General features: G+C 45.2%; 1 protein-coding gene across 1 annotated transcript in view; it reads right to left on the bottom strand.

Moving 5' to 3' along the window:
* LOC118091630 (sodium channel protein type 5 subunit alpha-like) overlaps positions 1-27284 on the bottom strand; it is a 298412-nt gene that overhangs the window by 174750 nt on the left and 96378 nt on the right. Inside the window, exons 5-6 of the mRNA XM_060280924.1 lie at positions 21785-21913; positions 9684-9775 (exon numbers count right to left, since the gene is read on the bottom strand). Of these exons, the coding sequence (XP_060136907.1) occupies positions 9684-9775; positions 21785-21913 (221 nt within the window). The remainder of the gene's footprint in view (positions 1-9683; positions 9776-21784; positions 21914-27284) is intronic.

Raw genomic sequence — 27284 nt, forward strand, 5'->3', positions numbered from 1 at the left:
GAATGATGGGTTAGTTGTATTCCAGCAACTTCTAGAGGCCACTACACTGGCTCCAGTTGCAAAGGAGTAGGAAAAATGATTCCCGGCCTCCACTGCTGGAGGCAGCATGCCTGTGAAAACCAGCTGCTGGGCATCATCAGTGGGGAGAAGCCTGTGGTTATGCTCAGGTCCTGCTTGCAAGATTCCCACTGGCATCTGGCTGGCCCCTGTGAGAAGAGGATGCTGGACTACTTTGGCCCTTGGCCTGATCCAGCAGGCAGGCTCTCCTTATGTTATTATGTCTGTTGACAAGTTACTTCAGGAAGGCCCATGTGGTGGGTGTATGTGCAGGAAAGGGCCATAATTCGGTGACGGGTGTCATGCTTTTGATGCAGAAGGTCTCCAGTCTAATGCAGTTATAAGGATCTGGTGGCAGGTGGTGGGTGGGAAAGGCCTTTGGATGAGACCTTGGAGAGATGCTGTCAGTCAGCGGCTCAAACTGAGCTGTGTTGATCTGGTCTAAGGCACCATCAGACATTCTAAGTGGGAGCAGTGACATCGTGGAAGGATAACAATCTGAATTAGCCAGAGTGCTTGCAGGTAAAGCCACACAGGGAGAAGCTGTAGTCCAGAACTGCCTAACTTGCGATCCGTAAAGCTCACTGATCATGGGATGTGGCTTGCTCGCTGCTTGGCAATGCTTTTTGCAGCCAAACTAGATATGCCATGAATTGTGTGGATGTAACTAGCATGCCATCTCTTCCCCCCGTTTTTTGTAACATTGGTAGTCACCAATGAAGGCTTCACTTGAAATTCAAACAGCAGCTCCAGAGAACACGTTTTTGTTGGGACGATGGCAAGGAGTGAATGGGTTCAACCTCCTTTCTCTCCTCCCACCCACCAGGCTCCTAACCCTGAGGCTGCCAAGTCCCCAACCAAAAGATGTGCACGTTAATTGCATCAACACAATTAGCACCGTGTTCAGGCTGACCCTCAGGTAGAGAGAGCCCGACCAGAACTTTTACAGAGTCCCTGGCACGATGCCACTGGCAGATGTTGAGCTGAGTTCAGCTCGGTGGGTTGTAAAGTCAGGCAGTCTATACAATTGCATGCAGACAGACACTGTTCCATTATAAGCTGTAATACGACTAAAGTAGCAAACAACAGTCAGTAAACCAGAAACCTTGCAATTAATGCTCACACTAAAGCCATGACCAAAAATCTAAAAATTTCACAGAGCCGTGAATGGGAAGCGGGGATTTTCGGCTGGTTTTGGGTAGCTGGAAAATTTTCACATATTTTTGTTGAAGGTGGTGGGGTTGATATACCTTAAGACAAGATTGCCAAGGTGGCTATTATTATTATTATTATTATTATTTATTAGACTTGGCATCCCACTGGCTGCCTTTTCAATTCTATAATGGTTAATGGAAATGACACAAAGTACCACCATCCCCATGGACCTTTTGAGCTTGGAATCACAGCCAGGACAGCTGCTAGAATGGCTTGTGGTTGGCGCAAATATGCATCTTTCTTTTAACGTGTAAAAAAAAAAAAAAGGCCCTTAGGCGATCTTGTTTTAAGGTAAACCAACCCAAATTGTCAGTAACTTTCTCCAGCACCTTCAGAGTCAGTTTCCCACCCTGTCCTGCCTGTCCAAAAGTTGGCCCAACACAGCTCTAACTCCGACACACTCGGTGATACCAAAGCAACCAGTTTTACTGGCACGTCTCAATCTTTTGGTGCAACAAAGAATTAGCAGCGCTCTACATCAAAGCTGTTAATATTATCAGAGTCACGCACATTTAGGACATCTTCAGAAATCATTCTTGCATGGTACAACCCTCCTGGGAAGTTCTCCTGCACAAGCACCACTGAAATAAACAGGACTTGTGCGGTCTTACACCGTTTTCATTTGTTTTAATGGTTAGTGTGCCCAGGCTGACTTCCAGGTGGGTTCTGCCTCTAAGCATAGCTGCCAAGTTTTCCCTTTTCTCGCGAGGAAGCCTATTCAGCATAAGGGAATTTCCCTTTTAAAAAGGGGAGAACTTGGCAGCTATGCCTCTAAGTCTGGCATCCAACCGCAAATGAGGATCAGGGGGGGGGGGGAAGCAGCATTAAAAACAGCAAGCAATACCGAGATTTGGAAATCAGGGAGCATTCCTCAACACCACCCCAGCTCTCCTACGAAAACCAAACACGTTATTTGTGTTATTGCTCTTTGTGGCATCCGTACCAGATGTTGGCAATCAGCTAAGATACACATCAAACTTTTTTTTTCCCCTTCCTGTTTCTTGGAGATGCAGAGGAAACTGTGATTAGCACTGTGGTTGTTAGCACCTTGTCTAGTCTCATCTCCGTACAGAAGGCTTTCCCTTTTCTTTCTTTTTTTTAATGGAAGAGTGTTTTCCTGAGTCGGGCAAGTGTGTGCGCAACAGAAATAAATAATAGATTCCAGTGAATGTGTGGCATTGCTAGTTATGGGAGGAACTCATGGGCCAGAAGTTCATTCAATCTTGTCAATATTTTAGCTTTCCTGCCCTGCCCAATTACTGCAGTGTAGGGATGAGGAGCCTGTAAAACACCAATCAACTCATGGTCATTGACTATGCCTCCTGGAATTGGTGCTCAACAGCTACATGGCCACAGATTCCCAATCCCTACTCTGTCGAGGGGCTCATAGAGATGCATGTACGTCCCCTTGTAACATTACATTAGGTATTATTATTATTATTACTGTCTAAAAATGGAGCCCCCCCCCCTTTGACAGGTCTCACATGTTCCACCTGAGAAAGAAGTTCATATTCACTTTGGCAACCTAGATATGGTGTGGGACCCCAATGAGAAATGTCACAAGCCCTACCAAAACTCTGTTGGTGCCCCTTCTGGTTCCTCAGATGTTTCACATGTAGAAGGACCCTGTCATGGGCCAGGAGTCAGCTTCACCTGCTGAACAGCAGCCTGAAGCGGGGGAAAGGTGGAACGACTTGACCTGCAGCTGATCAGCCTTCAAGGACAGGAAGAGAAGGTCATTCCGTATTCTCCCACTTCAGGCTGCTGTTCAGAAGGTGGAGCTGACTCCTGGCCCACAGCGTTCTCAATGAATTCCACATTGGATGAAGTTTCGGTGAGGATTCTACCCATGTTCATCCCTATTAGACTGGGGCAAATGTGGGGGGGGGGGTTGTGGCCCTTCGGAAGCTGTTGGAGCGCAACTTATTGGCAGCATTTGCAAACAGTCACTTACCTCTAACCTAAGTGGTACAGTGGGGCAAAATCTGATGGCATTAAAAAGAAAGAAAGGAAAAGGCACACAAATTCATCACCATCACTCTCGAAATAACAGGTGGGAAATCTGTGAGGCTCCAGATGTTGATAGATTAAAATTCCTCTCATGTCTGACCATGAGAGTTAATTATGAGATCTTGACTATTTTAACGGCCCAGTGGGTAGCTAGCTAGTCTTGGATCTGGCAGGTAGAGGTTCCATTCCCACCTCTGTCGTATGGATTTTTGATTGTGGTGTGTGTGTGTGTGTGTGTGTGTGTGTGTGTGTATATATATATATATATATATATATATATATATATATATATATACACACACACACACACACACACACACACAAACATATCTCTACCTTCATTAAAGGAAAGCAATGGTGGCCAACTGCTGTAGTGAATGCAATCAAAATTGCTCAGCATTTTACAAAGATAAGAAAGGCAACCTAAATCAATAAGCAGTAATAGTGGTGAAACAGCTATAGTAATAGGAATTCAGAGCCCAGAAGTAAAAGGTGTTGGCTTAGAAACCCATTGGCAAAATGGGATACTCCCAGACTCTGCTATTGCATTAAAAAATGAACAAACAAACAAAAGTGAATAGATTTTAGGTTTACAGTGCCTTCTTTCTTTCTTTCTTTTTCTTCCTACCTTCCTTCCTTCCTTCCTTCCTTCCTTCCTTCCTTCCTTCCTTCCTTCCTTCCTTCCTTCCTTCCTAGGACCCAGAGGCCCAACAACCAAACTAAGGTGCAAAATAGTAACTGAGGAGGACAGGCATATGCTAAGAATTAAGTCTGGGTCAAAAATCCAGTCCTGGTTTCCGCCCAAGCTTTCTTTGTTTCAGCCTCCTAATTTGGGGGCATGGTTTTTAGTTGCTTCTGCTGTTACTCAGAGATCTACTGGTAGATCCTGAACTATCTTCTGCCTCTTCCCTGCTTTAAACAAATGAAAGCAAAGTCTTTGTAAATCTGTATCTATTTTATATCTCTATCAATACCTATCTATTTATATGGGGGGGGGGGAAGATTTGTCCTATTGGCTCCGGCGCCTGGTGTGGTGGCCAAGACATATTGTAAGAGGCAGAGATCAGCTGGGCTTAGTGCCACAAATGGAACACCCTGCTAATTTGCAGCTACAGCGAAGTTTCGTGGCGACTCTTGGGAGTTCCCACTAATGAAAAGCGCCTGGATAATTCAGGGGAAAGGGAAAAAAAGAATCTCCAAGAAGACTAAAGGCAGGCATAGACAAACTCAGCCTTCCAGATGTTTTGGCACTACAACTCCCATCATCCCTGTTAGCTAAGGATCATGGGAGTTGTAGTCCCAAAACATCTGGAGGGCCAAGTTTGCCTATGCCTGACTAAAGGAATTCCTCAAGTGTGACAGATTGGGGTCTGCATGTCCTACCCGTTTTCACTGAAAATGTTAACTGAACTTTGATGAGGGGCAGCGTTTATACATTTTTAAAGAATAAATTAAATAATGGTAATTTGGAGGGGCTTGCTCAGAATAAACCAGCTCAAGCCTTTTCAGAGGAAGCTCCTAAGGGTTTGGATGAGACAGCTGGAAACTTTGTGCTTAGGATATAGGTTAAGCAAGGAGACGGGGAAAGCACCAAGATCGGCGGAGCAGAAGGGAGCCCAGCTCTGGTGCTTCTTGCACTAAGCTGTTTGTTGTTGTTGTTTAGTAATGTCTGACTCTTCGTGACCCCATGGACAAGAGCATGCCAGGCACTCCTGTCTTCCACTGCCTCCCACAGTTAGCACTAAGCTGCTTATTTAGCTTCAACAACAATAACATTAAAATTAGCATAAAAGTATACCATTTTTATTAATGCTTAGAAGTACAAAACCATGCACATTAGAAGTGATTTAAAAATCATGCACAGTAACTTGTCTTTTTTAGGTACCTTTTAAAGGTTTAAGTACGCTTCGGTTTGAGTACTTTCAGTTTAAGTACTCCGCGGACCCGGATTAATCCACTTTCCATTACTTTCAATGGGAAATTTCACTTCAGGTTAAGTACGCTTCAGGTTAAGGACAGACTTCCGGAACCAACTGTGTACTTAAACCGAGGTACCACTGTACTTTTCACACACACACACACACACACACACACACACACACACACACACACACACACTATTGTGCTTTTATTATTACTAATGTTGCACTTTTGTATTACTTTCAGCATTATCATGATTTGTATTGTGCGTAGCTCCTGACAAAGGGGGCTTACCTCCTAAATGTCGAGCTGCTAAACAAATAGTTGAACTAAATAAACAGATTATTGCAAGAGGCACCAGGGCCTGTCTCTCTTTGGGAACATAGAGCAGTAAGCATACCCCTCTGCCCCAATTAAATTGGGACATCCCATGGAGACCCAAAACACACAATTTTTTTTGCCTCTGTTGTCTCATGAGAGTCATGTGACTTGCATGAGAGCACAGCCAGGAAGACACACGTCCCAGTTTTCAGCCTCAACCTGTTGGAAGGTATGGTAGCAGGATGCAAAAGAGGATGAGATTCCAGTACCTTTAATAGTTGTGCAGAAGAGGGTAGCTTCAGCAGGTGTAGCTTGTTGTGCAAATCCCATATACAGTCATACCTCATGTTGCATCTGCTTCAGGTTACACATGTTTTCGTGTTGCATCTCACGGCAACCTGGAAGTACTGGAATGGGTTACTTCCGGGTTCCACCGCTCGCGCATGCGCAGAAGCGCTAAGTCAGTTCCATGTTACGGACAGGCCTCCGGAATGGATCCCATCCACAACACGAGGTTCCACTGTATTTTGCAGCAATTAAAGGTACAGGAGCCCTGTCCTCCTTTGCATCTGGCCACCCTTGGGGGACGGGACTTGGTGCATGAAGGCTTGCCTTGTCCTACTTTCTGAAAGTAGTTCTGGCTCATGGCACTGAAGGCTGAGTTCTGCAAGCAACCCCTGATACCCAGCATCCTCTGCTGCGACGCTGGTTCACATATCGCTTGGGCTGCTTACACAGTCAGGCCAGTCCTGGCGTCTCAGCTCGGCTCAAGATGGAGACAAGATGGAAGCTGAAGTGTTTGCCCAGGGGGGAAGCCAGTACTTTCTGATTAGCATTCGAGTCAGAGGCAACAGGAACGCACAGGAAGTTTATTTTGGTTGCTGCCTCATATGCTCTTTCTAAATCACAGCGCTCAGCACTCCAGCTAAAGTTACGGCAGGTCTTCCTGTGTTTAAACCTTTCCTCAGAGGAACTTCTACCCTCACACAATTATTATTCTCTGTTATTATTTCAGCGGAATCGCTTAGTTATGTAGGGTGGTGCGCCTCATCTGCAAACCAGCCCCAAAATGTACACCGTGTTGTGTTGGCAAGACATGCCAAGCCCATCAAACACACTGCATGGTGGAGAGCCCGCTTCTGTGTTATGTTTCAATGTGCGCACAATTCAGCCTCGTTCCTTTTAACCTGGGAAACTGAGAAAAAGCAGGTGAGCTGCACTAACAAAACTAGCAGCGTTTTTTGCGTATGTCTGATTGTGGGCGTAGTGGGAAGACCTATTTTGCCGATCGCTTGGCTGTCACTGGTGAAATTCAGCGTGAATTCAGCAGCTCCTACTGAGGCGGAACATCCGAGGGGTATGAGATGGCCGAGTGTGTTGTATGACTCAAGACTACAGGAGGGCATACTTTCCCCCATTTCTCATTGGCAGAGCATTTTCCATTTGCACTTCAAAGTGCAAGAGGACCACCCCCTTTTTTGAAAGCTTCTGCTTTCAAAAGCTCTATCGAAGCAGTTCAATCCATTCCCCCCCCCCTCACAACTCCTTCTGCTGCCTGGGTTAAGACTAGCCCTGAAGAACCTTGGGGTGAACCAAGAGTTTTGCATAACAAGAGTAGATGAGTCTAGACCAGACATCCCCAAACTGCAGCCCTCCAGATGTTTTGGCTTACAACTCCCATGATCTCTAGCTAACAGGACCAGTAGTTGAGGAAGATGGGGATTGTAGTCCAAAACATCTGGAGGGCCGAAGTTTGGGGGTGCCTGGCCTAGACCAATCAATCAATCTAGATCCATAAGGTGGCTAGATTGGCCTCTACTAGGGCCAGGGCTTTTTCAGTATTGGCCCCAACTTGGTGGAACGCTCTTTCACAGGAGACCAGGGCCCTGCGGGATTTGTCATCTTTCTGCAGGGCTTGCAAGACAGAGCTGTTCCGCCTGGCCTTTGGGTTGGACTTAGTCTGACCCCTGCGTTTTTCCTCCCTCATGGCTTGAATTTACGGACTACTCAAAATGAGGCTGCATTTTAAATTTTAATACTGTATTTTAATCTGTATTTTAATTAATTGCTTTTTATGTTTTATTGTAATTTTATTGGTGTGAGCCGCCCTGAGCCCGGTTCTGACTCGGGAGGGTGGGGTATAAATAAAAATTTATTATTATTATTATTATTATTATTATTATTATTATTATTATTATTAGATCTAGATCTATAAAATCTTGCCACATATTTCAGGGGGATGGTGTCATGCTGTTGCATATTACACCAGTTCTGTAACGTGAACAGGAACTAAAGTAATGTAGCAATGGTTGTATGGGGATGAATCTGTTCTGGGCGAGACCGTAACTGATTTTCCCCACATACAACCATTTATAAATCACTTCAGTAGTAACATGTTTCCTTCTGACAAAGCATGACTACGGCAACCAGAGACTTCACACTGTGCTGTGCTCATATTTGCCCATTAGTTTCCTAAAAGTTTCTCTCCCTCATGAAGGAGGCTTCTGCTTTTCTGCCTCATTCTGAGGTGCTGGTTTTCCAGCTCAAGTTATCGTTGCAAGGTGGCCACAGGTGGGGTGTGCGCACATGTGTTTTTCTTCCCAGTAAGCATTTATCCAACACTCTGCAGCCCTCCTGGCTGCCCACACTTCCTGATCTGAAAAAGCCCACCGAGAGGAGCTAGGGCTTCCCCTGGGCTTTAATTCCCAGGCAGGCAGCTGCACCCCACCTGTGAAAAAGTCACTGACATTTCTCTCCCCTTTGATCATTTCCAAATGCAATTTCTTTTCTCAAAAACTGATAGGAAATGGGGGGGAGGGGAAATACACATACGGGAGAAATTTTCAGCAAATCATACCTTAAAAAATATACTAAGGGTGCAGATAATGTGTGATGTTGCTTTGGTGTTTCTGTTTCAACCGAGAGAGCGCCACAGTGAAAATGTTTGCCATCTAATGGAGTGAAAAAAATCTTCCCATCTCCTAAATGGATGTTGTTGATTTTCCTCGCCCACCCCACCCCCACCCCCTTTTTAAAAGCAGTCTCTTTAGACTATTTTTGACCTGTAATTGCCAACATCTGTTCAGGATAATCATCTACAGGAACTACCATGCAACAGGGTTGTTTTGCCACCTTCTCTACCTTGCCATGCAGGTCAAAAATGTTAAACACTGAGGCTGAATGAGACCTGTCCATAGATACACCGAGGCCACATTTGCTTGTTTTCCCCATCGATCTACTTTCAGAGAAAACACCGTCCTCCATTTAAGAGATGAAAGCAACTGTAAATAAGCATCTTTAAATGCTAACAAAGGCAACGGGGACTGCATGTTTCTTTTGCTTAAAAAAGGGGGGGGGGGATGGGAGAGGGCGCCAAAGGTCATGATCTACTGGAATATTCTTCACAATGGAATGAAAAGGAGCCGCATAAAAAGACAGCAGCGCCTTGCCATTCATATCAGTGGCCCTTGTGCAGAAGAGCATTTTGGCGGAATTGTGCCCACACTCACTCTACACTGGGCTACCAATTGATTGGTTGAGTCAGAATTAACTCAGGTCGAATGATAACGGCGAGGCAGGCCCACAACAGATCCTTCAGATTCCTTATTCCACCCCAAACAAAGCAATAAATGGCATTCAGTTTTAATTTAGCCAGGAGGTCAGCACACTGACAAAAAATGATTGCAATTTTTTCTTGCGGTTGATTTTTTTTTTTCATATGTTGCCATTTACCCCAAGATTTTTATTTTATTATTTAAAGGGGGGAGAGGGGAGGGAAGCAACCCACTCAGATTTAGCCGTTTATATCTAACTAGCCAATCTGAAATGTTGGACTCCGTTCCCAAATTGTATGAAAACAGGGCTGCAGACAACTTTGCAAGGTGCATTCTTGGCTCATGGTTGTCATGGGCCGGGAAATTTCAGAGCCCCCAAAGAGCCTTTGATGCCACCACCAAAAATTACTGGGAGTGGGGTAAACATATGAAAAAAAAGTATTCTATTGACAGGACCCATTCCCCACACTCATCCATTCCCAGGTCAAGTGCCGTTCATTATTTCAAGCTGTGTCCTAACGACAGCCATTTTGCTACGGGGAATGGCGCATAAGCTTCTGTGAGTGCATGCAGCCCAAGTGTTTAACCTCAAATTGTTTTTTTCACCTGAAATGACTGAGATTGTTTTCAGCGCGCGAAGAACTCTGAACGTTCGTAAGGCTGATACATTGCCCAGGTCCACAAATTCAGTTATGTATCTGCAAACAAGGGAAAGTCACACACAAGAAGAAGACCGTGACAACAACGCCAGCAAAGTAATGACAGCAGAAGAAAGAGAGAGAAGAGAGAAAGAAGGGGTTGGGGAGGGACAGGAAAAAAGTCAATTGTAGCTGAGAGCAGATATGCAAGGATCAGGGCTTCTTACCTGGAATGTACGAAATAGTTTTTAAAGCTCTCAATACCCTGAAATTCCGAAGTGCGGAAATTTTGCCTAGTTTTGTAAATTCTCCTACAAACCTGTTGAATTAAACCACAGTTATTTGGAAATACACATGCAGCTGGAGATTGCATGAACATCGCATTGGCTCATTTAGCTTAGGGTGGTGGGTTTCGAATCTCCTGCCTTTGGGAAGCCCTGCCCCATCTTATTTTCCCTGCTGCAGAAGCTCTGTGCATTGTGGAAGCTTATGAGATCTGTTTGGGGGCACAGAGGTAGCTTACGTGGCATGTTAGCCAGGGCTATCGGGCTTCAGCATCAGGCATCATGAGTTTAATTTACAGCCCACCTTTCTTCTGGGATGGAGCTCAAGACAGCGTGCAGAGGGTTCCCAACACGGTCTCCTTTCCAGGCACTGATCAGTCCCAGATATACATAGCCTTAGCAAGGCTGCTGCACCTTGTGCCATGCACCATATGCTATAGTGCCCTGTTGTGAATGCAGAGGGCATCCTGGAACTCAACCCAAAATATCCTGCAACAATGCATTGCCGAGCAAGATCAGTATTAGTGGGCGAAGCGTCTTTCTTGCCCACCATTACTGGTATTCTCATTGAGGAACCTCTGATAATGCTCCCAAGGTAGCCCATCTCACCACTGGAAAACCACAGACTTGGGACAAAGACATAAGTCATCATGACTTGGTCTTGGAATCACGGAGCGGCAATCATCTTCCTGAATACAGATGGGTTTTGACGACTGGTTTAGATTTGGTAGGCCAACTGAATAATGCCATTGGTGAGTGCCATGGAGCAGGAAGACAGGTGGTGTGTGTGTGTGTGTGTGTGTGTGTGTGTGTGTGTGTGGCTGTCTGTCTGTCTTTGTGTGTGTGTCTTTGTGTGTGTGTGTGTACCTCTGCTGCACAGCGTAGTGGAATCCCATCTCTGAGCTGCCAGAAGGGGAAGGCAAGGTTGGCAACTATTGAGCTTTTGGGCATGGATCACATAAAATCAGCCAGGTTTGAACGCTTAAGGAGCGGGTAGGCATTAAGAGAAGAAAGCTTGGAGAAAGCTTTCTTGGAGAAAGCAACACATCTACTGTATCTGAAGCTGAAGGTCAATTCAAGGGGACTGGAAATAGTTAATATGATGATGGTGATGATGCTATGTTGGTTTTCCCCAACCAGATGCCCTCTTGACTACAGCTTCCATCATCCCTGACCACTGACCATGTTGGCTGGGAGCTATAGCCCAAAACATCTGAAGGCTGCTGTAAAAGGATTGTGAGTGTGTGTATGTGTTCTAATAATTGGGAAGTACTGCACAAACTCTGCTTTTGGAAGAGTATCATTCCTACGGCAAGCGTCTCTGAGTGGTTTTTTAAAAAAATGATGAATGAGGAAACCTACGACCTCAAAACTTTATAGATCAAGCACTGGGCAGCTGGGTGGAGACAGAGACTTCAAAGTCAAAAGATGGAACATCCAAGCAGCCTTAATTTACACAGTCTCACAGCTCTATACAAGAGAGCTGAGAGGGATACTGTGGGAAATTCTCATGCAAATTTTTCTAGTTTTAATGTGTTTTCCATACATTTGTATTTATATTTGATATTTTCCTCAACATTAATTATATTGTACTAAATGACTGAGGGATTTTTTTTGGGGGGGGGAGGGGGGGAGACAGAAACAAGGTGCAAAACTTTCTTGAATGTGGCAACTTACAACTACCCTGTTTCTCATATTTTAAGACATATCCATAAAATAAGCCATAGCAGGATTTTTAAGCATTCAAGGAATATAAGCCATACCCCGAAAATAAGACATAGTGATAGGCGCAGCAGCAATGCCGGCCATGGCAGGAGGAGGAGGAAAAAAATAAGACATCCCTTGAAAATAAGCCATAGTGTGTTTTTTTGAGGAAAAAATAAATATAAGACGTGTCTTATAATATGAGAAACACGGTAAGTCCTCTAACCTTAACCTTAATCAAATGCAATTATGGGAACGTTTTGAATTCAAATTGTGAGCTCTAAAATGTAGCTGAGTTATTTCATCTTTGAAGTTGGGCTCTTGAGCGGAAACCATCCCACTAAGTTGTTAAAATGCATCAACAGGGAAGCAATTTGGGGTGGGGAGTTGGGGGAGGAGATATTAAAATGAATGAAAGCAAAGCTCAGTGCTGCCTCCATAGGAACTCTGCCTGGAATGAATACAGACCCAACCAGCTCTTCTCTTCATTGGGGCAGCAGGAGTGAGAACAGACAGACAATGACATCATGAGACTCGGTAACTTAATCTTTCCATTTAAAATGGACCATTCCAAATGCTTTGTCTGGAAAATGCATTTCCTTAAAACCACAAATATTGTTCATGGATTTGAATCCTCCTGTGGCAGCTTCCAACTGTTTAAAGGAGGGACGAGGAACCTCTGTCTACTCGGATGTGCTGGACTCCAATTCCCACCAGCCCCAGCCATCATGGCCAATGGTCTGGGGTGATGGGAGTTGGGAGCATAGCTGCCAAGTCTCCCGTTTTCCCCGGGAAATCCCCATTTTTCCAGCTGTTCCTAGCTGAAAAAAATGGATTTTTTTTTGTTTTTCCCCGGTTTATTCTGGCGCGGCGGCCATTTTGGAACTGGGCGGAGCATGCTAAGAAGCTACTTTTGATGCTGCTCTGCCCAGTTCCAAAATGGCTGCAGTGCGACTTCTGGCACGGCGGCCATTTTGGAACTGGGCAAAGCAGCATCAAAAGTCACTTCTGAGCATGTTCCGCCCAGTTCCAAAATGGCGGCAGCGCTACTTCTGGTCTGCTATTTCCGGCCCGGTCCCTTATTTCTCTGACAGCAACTTGGCAGGTATGGTTGGGAGTCCAGGTTTCCTACCCCTGATTTAAAGGGGGGGAAATAATACAAAAAACCCAAACGCCTTTTAAAAACAAAGCAAGGCTTGGTTTAAGATTGATAGGGAGATAGGTAGCTTCTGTCACACAGTAGGTACACTCACACATAATACTAAGCCATAGTTTCTTTTAACTATGGATTGTTCAATAAACCACAAGTAGCCTCACAAATGATCAAACGAGTCACAGATTGTTTTGCCTTGTGTTTCTATTGCTTAGTGAGCATCCTTGGTGTGTGTTCAAGCAAATCATAGCAAAGCAAGGTTGCTGGATTTTGACACAATGCTAAACCAAGTCACAGTTCGTGAGTCAACCACAAACCGTAGTTTCAGATTGTGGTTCATTGCCAGGAAACGTCCATGGTTAGTTTACTGGGCTTGGTTTCAGATAAGCTACACTTTGGCTAAGCAAACCATGGCTTAGTGTTGTGTGTGAACCAGGCCAGTGTTAGGTGGGGTGGGGGCAGGAAAGAGAGAACAGGATGGGGCTCAGTGACTCTTTTAAAATATCTTCTCTATTTCACGCAAATATTTAAGTTACATAAGCAAATAAAAGATTAAAAACAAGTAATGCAATATCTCAGTTAGAATGCTTCTGTTTTCACTAATTCCTGCAGTCGCAAATGGTCATTGTAATTATCTTATCTGGAGAACATGAAAGCTTGGGCACTGTTTTGTGACATTTTGGTTGGCCTAATCAAGGCATTGCCCTAATATCTGAGCTTTGCATAGAAATGTCATAGGCAGCATCTCTTATGTTTCATGGCCTTTTGACTACACTGTTTACAACCCATCCTGCCCCCACCCCCTAATACTCATGTATATTTTAACTTTATGCATCTGATGCACTGGGTTCTAGTCTGCGAACTTTTATGGCACCCCAAAACTGATCAGTCTTTAAGGTGCCACATGAACCTTCTGTCTGGTCTTTGACCGCAATAAAGATTGATTGATTGATTGATTGATTGACCTTCCTTGCTTTTGTTGCAACAAGCTAACATGGGTATCCCTTTCAGATTCAAAAACAGGTGTGTTTTCCCAATGGGCCCAAATCAGATCCATCCCTCCCTTTACCTATCTCTTTCCCTTTCCAGGGCAAATCCCTCTCATCCCCTTTCTTGTGGGCATTAGCTATGGTTTAGCCCCATGGTGGGGAACCTCAGGCATGGAGGCCAAATGTGGCCCTCCAATCCTCTCTATCTGGCCCTCAGGATTCTCCCCACAACCCTCAACATGCCTTCCTTGGATGCTTTTTGCCTTGCTGGAATATGTCGTTGAACTGTGATAATGCTGCTTGCCTGCATTACCCAGCTTTTGACCTTGCAGGGGAACTTTATCTTAACCATGTGAAACTCAGCTACCACATTAGCCAAATCCTACGTGATCCATAGCACAGCACACATTTTTCCGTGTTTGGAGGGCCACTTGCTTGCAAAGAGAGTATTGACTGATAAAAGAAGAGCTAGTGGTTCTCTTCGTTACCTAAGAACGTGACAGAGATGTACAAGTGCTGCCATCTGCTCGTAGTAGCTCACCTTGTCTGTGCAAGGAACATGGTGCACAGAGTTCTTGGTCCTGCTACCAGCAAGAACCAAGACACAATGACCTAGAAACTCTGGTGGAGAGCTCAAAGAAAGCCAGAGCATCTTTCTTCGTGCTGATACTGCATCCCCACCTCATCCCACTAGGTGGGAACCAAAGGGCAGAACTGGATGCAATGGAGGATGTGTGGCTGCCACCTAGAGCAGGAGCTCTGCGTCTCATCCACCTCTTCCTCCTGATAACATCTAGCAATACCAAACACAGGGAAGGGCCATAGCTCAGTGGGAGAGCATCTGCTTTGCATTCAGAAGGTCCTAGGTTCAACCCATTGCCAGGGAGGGCTAGGAATTGGTCCCTGCCTGAAACTCTGGAGAGCCACTGCTAGTCAATGCAGACAGTCCTGTGATAGATGGGTCAGTGGTCTGATATTCTGCTTTCGCCCTCACTCCTGCAAAGCTTGGGAACTGCTGCTGTTTTCAGTGGCAACCCCAAAAGGAAAGGGGTGCACAAACACTACAGAAATAGGTGCAGCCAAATACATACAAATATAATTTGCATCGTTATTCCCAAGGCCTTCCCCCTGCCCCCGTTGAGAGTGACGTTCTCTCAAAGGTAATCTGTTGGATGCTTCATGCTCCTGGTGGGCGGAAACAGAGTCAAAGATGGGTGGAATCAGAGACACAAATGCTTCGGATCAGTGTCTCCCAAACTCAGATCTCCAGCTGGTTTTGGACTACAATTCCCATCATCCCTAGCTAGCAGGACCAGTGGTCAGGGCATGGTGGGAATTGTAGTCCCAAAAAGAGCTGGAGATCTTGAGTTTGGGAAACACTGTTCTAGATCGACTAATTTGGAATAAAAACTGGCCTGCTTCATTCTTCATCGTGGCTGCCTCAGATTAGAATTCCCAATCCTACGTAAGCCTACTTAGAAGTAGGTCCCACTGGGTTTGACAGGGTCACTCTCACATAAACATACTGATTGCTGTTGCTGTTGTTGTTTAGTACAACAGACCAATGCAATTACTATTCTCAAAAGGAAGCAGAGAGCAAATCCCTTTGGGGTGATTTTAGTGTGCAATGCCCATGCAAACACACTAATATATGTCAGAAGCCTACCAGTTTGTTCTTAGACAGTGTGGGGTGGGGGTGGCACTTCTTTCCCTCTCTGATAAGAACGTAAGACTAGCCTGTTGGGTCAGGCCAAAGACCCATCTAGTCCATAGCTGCCAAGTCTCCCGTTTTCCCCGGGAAATCCCCGTTTTTCCAGCTGTTCCTAGCTGAAAAAACGGATTTTTTGTTTTTCCCTGGTTTATTCTGGCGCAGCAGCCATTTTGGAACTGGGCGGAGCATGCTCAGAAGCGACTTTTGATGCTGCTTTGCCCAGTTCCAAAATGGCTGCAGTGCGACTTCTGGCGCAGCAGCCATTTTGGAACTGGGCAAAGCAGCATCAAAAGTCGCTTCTGAGCATGCTCCGCCCAGTTCCAAAATGGCGGCAGCGCTACTTCCGGTCTGCTATTTCCGCCCGGTCCCTTATTTCTCTGACAGCAACTTGGCAGGTATGATCTAGTCCAGCATCCTGTTCTCGCAGGGGCCAATCAGATGCCTGCGGGAGACCAGGGAGCAGAACATGAGCACAAGAGAATTCTCCCCTCTTGTGGTTTCCAGCAACTGGTATTCAGAAGCATTACTGCCTCTGACCATGGAGGCACAGCGCAGCTTTATCTTACATGAGTTTGTCCAAAAGCCATCCAAAGTTGGTGGCCATTGCTGCCTCTTGTGAGAGTGAGTTCCATAGTTTGATAGTTTCCAGCAACTGGTATTTGAAAACATTGCTGCCTTCAACTGCACAGGAAGACTGCAGCCATCGTGACTAGTGGCCAATGATAGCCTTTTCCTCCACGATGTGTCAGATTGCACTGTAAAGGCCACTGCAATAGGATGCTCCATGCCTTCTTCCCCAATGGTTACGCACTCAAGACCTCTGGTAACTAAGGAAAACAAGGGCACACTCACTCCCAATGTTCCCTTGCCTCTCCAAGCTCTCCAGAAACAGGATACGGTTGTCACACCTGCAGCTTTCATGGCAAGCGGAGAAATCCTCGCAAGTGCGACTGTGTTAGGTTATGAAACCCAATGGGAATTAGAAGCGTTAAGATTTTATTGGCGCTTAACCATATGCTTGAAAGACCTGCCTAGAGGATAGCCTAACATTTGGAGACGGCAACCCTTCATGTGGGCTTATTAGCACAGTGGGTTTCCATTGTAGCTGCAGCGAAGCTAATGAGGCCTTGCCACGGTTTCCTGATGGAGCCAGCATTTAACTTAACAAATTTATCACCTGATAACAGCCCAATTAATCCAGGCAACCATTAAATGGGATGGGCTATGCAGATCTAAAGGGTTCGTTTATGAATCTTCCTGGACTGAAGTCCCAGGCAGCTTGAGGGAGGAATGCTCTCATACAAAAGGACAAGAGATGGAGAACCTCTGGCCTCTGGTCTCTCGAGGCCATTTCGGCCAGGAGTCCTGCGACTTTCCAGCCAGACACCAGGCCCCCAGATTATGGGCATAAGGTGCCATGGGAAAAGTTAATTTCCTAGGGTCAGAATGCTATTTTTTTTTATTTTTTACGGAGGGGACTTTATTAAAGAAACAGGAAAAGGCAGACTTTATTAAAGAAACAGGAAAAGGCAGGGGCCTTTAGACTTTTAAATAAAAGTTGATTTAATTGTTTTTAACTGCGTTTTCTTTTGCACACACCCAGTGAAGCCAGAGTTCAGGGTATAAAAGCCAATTTCATACTTGTGATGACAGTGGGAGTCAAAGCTTAAGGTACTTGCAGGAAGTGCAGCCAAGACAAGGGGGGATTGACGCGATTTTTAAACTCAGGCGGAATTGCCTGGTTGTCGTGGCAATGCCCTTTTCTGCGCCGTTGCTTCCCTTCCCTTTAAAAATGTATTTCCAGTACGATTACTTTTCTTTTCCCCAAAAAAATAAAAAAAATGTCAGCGCCTATTGACTGCCCCCCCCCACCGCGTGCCTTCACGGCCCTTGTCGCCTGCGATACCTTAATTTGCTCTTTGCTCTGGATGCTCCTATTTCGGTTCCCTTCGGCCAGCCAACTCAGCAGCTGTCCTGAACAGGAGATCCTTATTTGTTTTCATTTGCAGGGAGCGGGCTTAGGGCTGAATAATTAAGAATTCGCTTTGAACAGAAGACGAGAGCCCAGCCAAGACATAAGCCAGCACGCTGCCAGGCCAGCCACCGTCCTGCCAAGAGAGCAGGCGGGCAGTCCACCTAATAGGCAAGCCCAGGCGGTTGCCAGAAACTGCCGATTGGCCGGGGGGGGGGGGGAGCAACCCAACACTGCAGCAAAAGGGTTCCAGCCCTGCGGTGCACTCTGGACCTAATTGGGACGGCAGCCATGTGGGTTTTCCTTCTGCCATGCTAGACTAGAGTCCTCACAGCGATACTGCCAGGTTCTGCAAAGCACAGGCCAACAGGATGCTGTCCTTGTGCAAGGCTTTTTTAAAAAACAAAACAAAAACAAAAAAACCACAACTGTTGGTGCCAAAACTTGGAAAGAATTGGTAGGGCGGGACCATGCAAGTCCACCACACTATCCCAGTGGGGAAAACTAACAGATCAGTATAGGAGCATAGGAAGTTGTAACATACCTGATTAATATTCTACAGCCTTTTAAATGTATCTTTACATTTAAAAGAAATGTAAAGGGAGGGGGTTATTGTTTTGCTGTATTGTTTTAATTATTTATCTGTTTTTATCCTGTATGTTATTCTGTGAACTGCCCTGAGATCTTATGATGAAGGTTGGCGTATAAATGAAATAATAATAATAATAATAATAATAATAATAATAATAATAATGCCGACTCACATCTTTGATCGTTCCAGCTCAGTACTGTCTAGACCAGGCATCCCCAAACTGCGGCCCTCCAGATGTTTTGGCCTACAACTCCCATGATCCCTAGCTAACAGGACCAGTGGTCGGGGAAGATGGGAATTGTAGTCCAAAACATCTGGAGGGCCGAAGTTTGGGGATGCCTGGTCTAGACCATTGTTTCTCAACCTTGGGTCCCCAGCTGTTGTTGGACTACAATTCCCATCATCCCTAGCTAGCAGGACAGTGGTCATCATCCCTGACCACTGGTCCTCTTAGCTAGGGACCATGGGAGTTGTAGGCCAAAACATCTGGAGGGCCGCAGTTTGGGGGTGCCTGGTCTAGACTGACTGCAGTGGCTCTCCGGGATTTCCCATTTAAATGCGTTTTGGGGAGGGTCTGGGGGTGTGGGGGGGTTATTGGTTTGTAGGGTTTTTTGTTCTTGTTTTTATATATGGTGGAAGCCACCCAGTCAGATGAGTGGCGTACAGATCATAAATTGCTGTTGTTGTTCTTATTATGTTTCCGTATTGTATTTTTATGTTGTGAACCACCCTGAAATCTATAGATTAAAGGTGGTATGCAAATTTAATAAATAAAATAAACAATAAATTTCAGGCCCCCTGGTCACAGAATTGTAGAGACGGAAGGGACCACAAAAGTGTCATCTCGTCCAACCCCCAGTAATGGAGGAATCTTTTGCCCAACGTGGAGCTCGAACCCATGACCCTGAGATTAAGAGTCTCATGCTCTACTGACTGAGCTATCCCACCTGGGCATGTCAGCAATTGCAACCTGGGACCTTCTACGTGCAAAGCCTTGCCACTGAGCCTTTCCCCCAAGTGATTAAGAAGCTGTGTTATACTGAGTCCAGCTTTTGGCCCATCTAGCTCAGTATTGCCTACACTGACTGGCAGAAGCTGTCTTTCAGACATGGGGTGCCCCAGCCCTACCTGGAACTGCTGGGAATTGAACCTGAAAGCATGCAAAGCAGATGCTGAAGCCCTGAGCCATTATCCCTCTCCAGCAGCCAGCGGTGGAAAGAATTGGAGGGGAAAGAGGAGGAAGGAGGAAGGAATTCCAGGAGATGGAGGGAGACAAGGGAAGAAGTCCAGGTGGACTGTCTCCTCCCCACAAAGGACCATCTACCATCAGCTGCCCCGTGGGAAAGGATCCCAATGACCTGCCCTATGTGTTGATATTGTTTCTTGTGGTTTGAAGTGCATTTTGAAGCCGCCTTGAGAGCCCCTGCATCCTGAAAGGTGGGGTATAAACAGTTCTGATTAATAAATAATGACTCTGCTGTAGCTTCCGCTGTTTGAAAGCCAAAGTGGGCATTTGATCTTGAAGTTATGCTGGGGGGGGGGGAACACCTTAAGATTTCTCCTCCGATCTGTTACCAGCAGCGGTTCTAAAGGAGCCTCGTTGCCAAGGGAAATGGCAGGCCGTGCAGGCTTTCAGCATGTTCACACAGGTAAAACTACAGCTGTACGCAATGAAGAAAAGAAGAATTTGCTGAAGGCGAGCTGAAATTTCAGCTGGCCGGTCCCAGTTTTGGAGGTGGGGGGAGAAGCATTCGCCATGAAAGTGGCAGGCTAAAGATCGCCTGGGGAAATTCTGCTCTACAGAATGTCACCAGGTGGCGAACCCAAAATGAGTATTTTCTGTTGTCCTCTGCCAGATGTGAAGAAGCAACCACCACCACCTGCTTCAGGGGTTTTGTAAGGACATAACTTTTGACCCAGGCTTTCCCTGACCCGTAAGACTAAGCCCTGCTCGATGTGTCTGAATGCCCTGGTTCTCCATTTTATTGGCTTCTATGCGTTTTATACTCATAAAACTGTGGAGCTGGAAGGAACCCAAAGGGTCCCTAGGCCAGCCTCTTGCAATGCAGGAATGCTGTTTTATCAGTTTTAGGTTGTATTTCTGTTTCATCTTATATAGCACATAGTGAAAACTGCTTAAATGGTCTTTCTCTTCTTCTTCTTTTGAAATATCGAGCAGTTAATAAACATTTATAAGTAAGTAAATGAAATGCACCTCCCCTAGTTTGCATTTCAGGGCGTTTAGAGGGGAATTATGGGATGGGAATGGTAAGCAAGCTGCCAGTGAGGGGGCGGAATTTCTCTCTCTCTCTCTCTCTCTCTCTCTCTCTCTCTCTCTCTCTCTCCTGGAATGCCCCTTGGAATGGATAATGCCAAATTATGACACAAGATCATTCCAGAGGTGATAATGGGAATCGAAGCCTGTTATTAGAGATCCTGTATCCTCCTCCCTACCTCACAGTTCCCAGGATTCTCTGACAAGAGAAAAGCACAAGACTTGTAGATGGCTGGAGTTCCAAGATCCTCCACATTTCATGGATCTGCAATTCCCGGGGTTCTCTGAGGAGAGCGGATCCCTATCCTACCCACTTTAAGTCTGCGGTACAGTCATGCCATTGGTCATGGCTACACAAACAGGATCCAGGTGGCGCTGTGGTTAAACCACTGAGCCTAGGGCTTGCTGATCAGAAGGTCGGCGGTTCGAATCCCTGTGACGGGGTGAGCTCCCGTTGCTCGGTCCCAGCTCCTGCCAACCTAGCAGTTCGAAAGCACGTCAAAATGCAAGTAGATAAATAGGAACCGCTACAGCGGGAAGGTAAACGGCGTTTCCATGTGCTGCTCTGGTTTGCCAGAAGCGGCTTTGTCATGCTGGCCACATGACCTGGAAGCTATACGCCGGCTCCCTCGGCCAATAATGCGAGATGAGCGTGCAACCCCAGAGTCGGTCACGACTGGACCTAATGGTCAGGGGTCCCTTTACCTTTACAGTCATGCCATTGGTCATGGCTACACAAACGCAGTGTGTATCTGAAGAAGTGTGCGTGCACACGAAAGCTCATACCAATGACAAACTTAGTTGGTCTCTAAGGTGCTACTGGAAGGAATTTTTTTATTTTGTTTCGACTACGGCAGACCAACACGGCTACCTACCTGTAACTAGTTTCTAAGCAGGTTGGGAATTTCCTGGGAGTCCAGTCAAAGTAGTCGAAACTACACTCCCAACAATGGACTGTTTCTTATCTGAAGAAGGACCTCTATTTGAGGCAGATTTCCCAGGAGCCATAAACTGGGTTGATTAAGTCTCCAACTTATTCTAAATCACTGTTGATGCCCTTTTGATTGTCCTTAATGCTCTCCTGGGCTCTGGGACTTGCAATGTATCCCATGTGTTGGGGCTACTACATCAATAAAATGTGGTTAATAGATTCCATTCCAGCAAGAGCCCTGGCTTGGGTTAAATGGGTGGACATGAGTTGCCTGCACAACTGAGGAAGACCAAAAGAATCCCATACCAACCTCCTTGCTCCAGGACCGTTAAAGCACATGAATTTCTTGCTAGGATAGCAGGGAAGTCACAGGGAGTTTATGGGAGCAAGGGAAGAAAACCTCGGTCCTGATCTAGCCCATCACCTTTTAGGAGAGGAATGAGAAAAATGCTACTTACGCCATGACAATAACAGAAAAATCTAGCCAGTTCCATGGGTCCCGGAGGAAGGTGAATTCTGTCATACAAAATCCTCTTGCCAGAATTTTTATCAATGATTCAAAAGTGTAAATGCCGGTGAAGGTGTACCTGCAAAGGAGGGGGTGGGGGAGTGTTAAAAGGTCCAAGAAAAGAGAGAAAGAGAGAAAGAGAGAAAGAGAGAAAGAGAGAGAGTCAGTAGTTGTGGGGAGTGGTAATATATACAGTATCCCATTCATCACTCAACAACTGACAACAATCTGCATGTGTGAAAAGGGCACAGGGGTCAAAACACCACAAAAGCTTTCATTTTTTCATTTCAGTTCAGTTCAAAGTGTTGGTGCTGTCCTTTAAAGCCCTAAATGGCCTCAGTCCAGTATACCTGAAGGAGCGTCTCCACCCCCATCGTTCTGCCCGGACACTGAGGTCCAGCACCGAGGGCCTTCTGGCAGTTCCCTCGTTGCGAGAAGCCAAGTTGCAGGGAACCAGGCAGAGGGCCTTCTCGGTGGTGGCGCCTGCCCTGTGGAACGCCCTCCCATCAGATGTCAAAGAGAAAAACAGCGACCAGATTTTTAGAAGACATCTGAAGGCAGCCCTGTTTAGGGAGGCTTTTAATGTTTAATAGATTATTTTATTTCATTTTTCTGTTGGAAGCCGCCCAGAGTGGTTGGGGAAACCCAGCCAGATGGGCGGGGTATAAATAATAAATTATTATTATATTATTATTATTATTTAACCATCCAACATTGCCTCAAACTCAGGGCATTCCGATGGGTGCAGTTCACCCGTGCTACTGCAAGTCATTCAATGGTGTACCTGCATGATCATGTTCATGAGTTTATTGCTCCGGCCAAAGGCCATGACAAACTTATATTAGGCAACTACATGAATAAAATAATACAGAACATACATCCATAATATAAAAGAGACTTTGCCACACCCCTGAGCATTAAAACACAGTTACCTCGTGCATCTCTGACAGCTCCAATTCTAAAATTATTCCGCCTTTAAAAAATCTAATTTGCTAAAATCCATGATGTAAGCATAGCTGCCAAGTTATCCCTTTTTAAAAGGGATTTTCCCTTATGCTGAATAGGCTTCCTCGCGAGAAAAGGGAAAACTTGGCAGCTATGGATGTAAGTTACCAGAGTCAAATATAGCTTGATTTAAGATTAAATCCCCAAATCACCGCAACAATTTGTAGCAATCCCATCTAACTCCCTTTTCCTGATTTTTTCTTTCTTTTTTTGCAAGTACTGTACAGTACTGCATATAGTACCACATAGTATTGTCACTCAAAAGAAACTGTATCATTTCTGCCAGGATGTGCCTGCTAGCTTGTGTGACCAAAGGTTTTGGAAAGAGATCTCTTGTATATCTATATAAGGGGCAGGCTAACAGACAATGAGTTATGTCTTCCACCTGAGGTTGACCACAAATAAAAAGTCTGTCTACGTACAGGACCTTGGTTGTAGCAGCCATCCAAGACTGCAGTGGGCGTCACTTGGAAACGCAGCTCAATAAAGGCATTTTTTAAGGAAACTGGTGAGAGTTTGGTCAGATAACTAGCTCTAAACTGCTCTGTTTTCAAGAAGGGATACCAAAGGGAAAACCTGGTGTTTCAAATTAGTTGAAGGTCTTTTCTGGATTGTATCCAGAAGAGCCAATCCCTTAGTTGGCATTGATTCAATGTCAAAGCAGAGTTCAGTTCCGGAAAATAATAATAGTGTTAAACATCTTGACAAGCTGATTTCCAGAATTGGTTATCACCCAATTCTGTATAGCACAGTGCAGGAAAATGCTTAACGGGCACTGTAGCAACTTTTAAAATATACGTTAACTGGGTGCGGTCCCCTCCTGCCTTAATTGTGGCCACCCAGATTCTGTACGAAGAGGAGCCGCTGGTGTTCCTGAATGAAGGCAGAGAGCTTAGCTTCCAAAAGAAATTATTCTGCACAGTTTCCAAACCTTTAATGGAGTTCAAACCAGAGCCCCAGATCTCAACCCCACAGAGCATTTGGGTAAGCACTTTGCTACCAAATATCTTTAAGGCAGGTTCAATCAGCTGCCCTCCTTTATTGTAATAGAACTTTATCAATGCCCCTATGCTTTGACTTTCACTGCCTCCGTATGACACTTCCAAAACAGGGTTCATTAAAGAATACGCCCAGTTTTCTAAATGAGCAAAACTGTTCTCATGCTCTACCGACTGTAGTTTTCTGATCTAAGCACCATTTATACCTAGGCCTGTGCCAAAAATCATAACATTGGTCTTAAGACCTGGAAACGATGCCTTATGAGGAACGACTTAGGGAGCTGGGTATGTTTAGCCTGGAGAAGAGAAGGTTAAGGGGTGATATGATAGCCATGTTCTAATATATAAAAGGATGTCATATAGAGGAGGGAGAAAGGTTGTTTTCTGCTGCTCCAGAGAAGCGGACACGGAGCAATGGATTCAAACTACAAGAAAGAAGATTCCACCTAAACATTAGGAAGAACTTCCTGACAGTAAGAGCTGATCGGCAGTGGAATTTGCTACCAATTAGTGTGGTGGAGTCTCCTTCTTTGAAGGTCTTTAAGCAGAGGCTTGACAGGCATATGTCAAGAATGATTTGATGGTGTTTCCTGCTCGGCAGGGGGTTGGACTGGATGGCCCTTGTGGTCTCTTCGAATTCTATGATTCTATGATTCTAATAATAATTTATAGAAAGTATGCACTGAATGCCTCCAAAAAAATTTGAGGCATAATCAGGAAAGAGAGAGGAACACTCAATAATCTTGATACATCAAATATTGAGATCTTCCTGTTCCTAATTACTGGATAGGGTTAACGTTTGCATTGGCTAAACATGGCACCAAATCATTAATATAAGTTTAAAAGAATGGGAGCCAGAAAGGAACCTTGCTTCACTCCTTGTGACATTTTAAAAGCATCAGTCATACCGCCATTTAAACCTACTCTGACCCTCATTTCTGTATGGTTCTTGGGTCAATAGGAGAAGTCTGCAGTCAATGTTAGCAATTTGAAATTTCTCCCGCAGCCTGTTTCGATTAATAGAGTCGAATGCAGCAGAAAGATCAATAAAGGCTACATAAAGATTGTTCTTAGTATATTTCCTTATAATATGGTTCAGAGTGAAACAGTGATCAATGACACCGGGTCCTCCTCTGAATTCCACTTCTTCTTCATGAACAATGTTATTTTGCAACGGTCGGGTCATTTTTCGAAGGCGATACCATGCATATAGTTTGGAGGAGATGTCTAACAAGCTAACTGGGTGATAGTTTTGTGGATCCTTCCTACCCCCTTTCTTATAAATCGGCGAAATACCCACTTTCCACCCAGAGGGCATTTGGCCTGTGTTGTTTATGGTGGTGAATGAGCCAACCAGGATAGGAACCCACTATTCTAAGGTGGAATCATATCCTCTCCAGGAGATTTATTAGATTTCCTGCCGTAAATAAGGGCCTTTATCTCATCACAGGAGACTGGTTCCCATTCAGGTACGTTTGAGAAATCCTTACTTGTGCACATGATTCTCCAGCATGTGTTTGATATAGGCCTGAGGCACAAGGGGGATGGATCTGTTCACAAGGACTAGCATCCTGCACACTGCATACAGGAGATGCCAGGTACGTGCCAAATATGCACGCTCGCCACCTGTGCATAATTTGCCAGTTGCTTAATAGTCCCTGGGTTTTGTGTACTTTGCTGTAATGGAAATGATAAAGGAGTGAGATTTTGTGGGACACAGTGAAGATTGCAAAGAACTGTAGCATCCACAGCAAGCCTTTTTAAAAATCCGCTGCTGACAGAGCCACATGAAGGCAGCTGGCTCTCTTCATTTCTCTAGCTTAAATTTTGCATTGTGCTTTAAGTGGCTATTTGCATGGGATTTTCCATGTTGTTTTATCTCCAGGGGAGCTCGCTGCAATTCATGCATGCAAGTCAAGCCACACGGAGAGACAGGAGGTCTCAGTCCATTTCTAAGTGCATGCCCATTTTGCACGTGTTGGATCCAAAGTCTGTTCCACCTTGTTCACTCATTAAACTACTATAATAAATAATACTAAACTGCATTGATATCTTTATCTCAATAATACTTAAATGGGCATTTCATCATAGGCTATTTAAATATGTATTTTATCTCAACGTACATGTTTCTAAATGGGTTTTGTCCTAAATTATGCATTTTAAGACTTTTAAAAAGTCAAAAGAACAGTGAAATCCCGAGCATTATTTTGCAATTCTGATCTGCACATTAGTCCAGCGGGGTTCAGGTCAGGTAAGCTCCCACTGGAATTCACGGATATCAAATTCCTGAAGCAGACTACACACCCCACAGGAGGTGAAAACAATTTGACCTGGGGCAAAATTCCTCAGTGAACCCCCAAATGAGAGCCAGACCAAATGTAAAACAGCATGTTCCTGTGGCAGAATTTGCTATCGTGGGATGCAGTGGTGGCAACAAGCCTAAATGTTTTTAAGCAGGAGAAAGGGGTTACGACAAAATCATGGAGGCCTATTATGGGCTACCAGTCCTGACACCTAAACAGAACTTCCATGTGTGGGAAACATTAAGACAAATCCTACTATTAGTTCTGCTACCACTACTACTAACTAATAAAAAGGTCACAAACTATTCTTCATAAATAAATGCAAAGGTTTTTTTACAAGCCACACACCCTGAGGTAAGAGAACATGCTGCTGTTGATAGGTTTAGCGCAGGGATTCCCAAACGGGTCTCCAGCTGTTTTTGGACTACAACTCCCATCATCCCTGACTACTGCTCCTGCTGGCTAGGGATGATGGGAGTTTTAGTCCAAAAACAGATGGTGACTCAAGTTTGGGAACTCCTGGTCTAGCAGAAAGATGGGGAACCTCAGAGCCAAGGACTGCAGGTAGCCCTCCACACACACACACCCTCTCTCTCCACATGCTGAGATCTCTCACCGCCACTGCTCCAACACTGTTCTGGAGTGCTTTTTCCTGTAAGGGAATATTCCTTGTCATGCAGCGCAAGGAAGGTTGCTCACGAGGGAATGTGGCCCTTGAGCTGCCAAAAATAATAAATAAATAAATCCCTCGCTCCTGCTTTTAACATTTGGAGGGAGGGAAAGAATATCACCGCATTTTCACCGTTTCTGGAAGTTGCGGCCTGCGTGTTCCCCACGAGCCTGACTCAAAGAAGGGCATCTTTGTCATCCTCTCTTCCGGCGCCAGCCACCAGGAGCAGATGGCCGTGTTTATCATCCGTCAGTCAAAAATAAAAAGTGGGTTCTGGTTGGCTCAATGAGGCACACTAATTGTTTAATGCACTGCGCTTAGTTTAAGCTTTTGCATCTGGTATCTATTTTCACAAGGAAGAACTTGCAGGGATGCAAACTTGCTCTGCTTAATTTTATTTTGTTTTAAATAGCAGGCTTGGGAGGGAAGCAGGGATTATATCTCCCCCCGCCCCCGCTCTCTCCCAGGCCGATG

The sequence above is a fragment of the Zootoca vivipara genome, chromosome 12, assembly GCF_963506605.1.
Source record: "Zootoca vivipara chromosome 12, rZooViv1.1, whole genome shotgun sequence".
In the NCBI taxonomy this organism is placed as follows: Eukaryota; Metazoa; Chordata; class Lepidosauria; order Squamata; family Lacertidae; genus Zootoca; species Zootoca vivipara.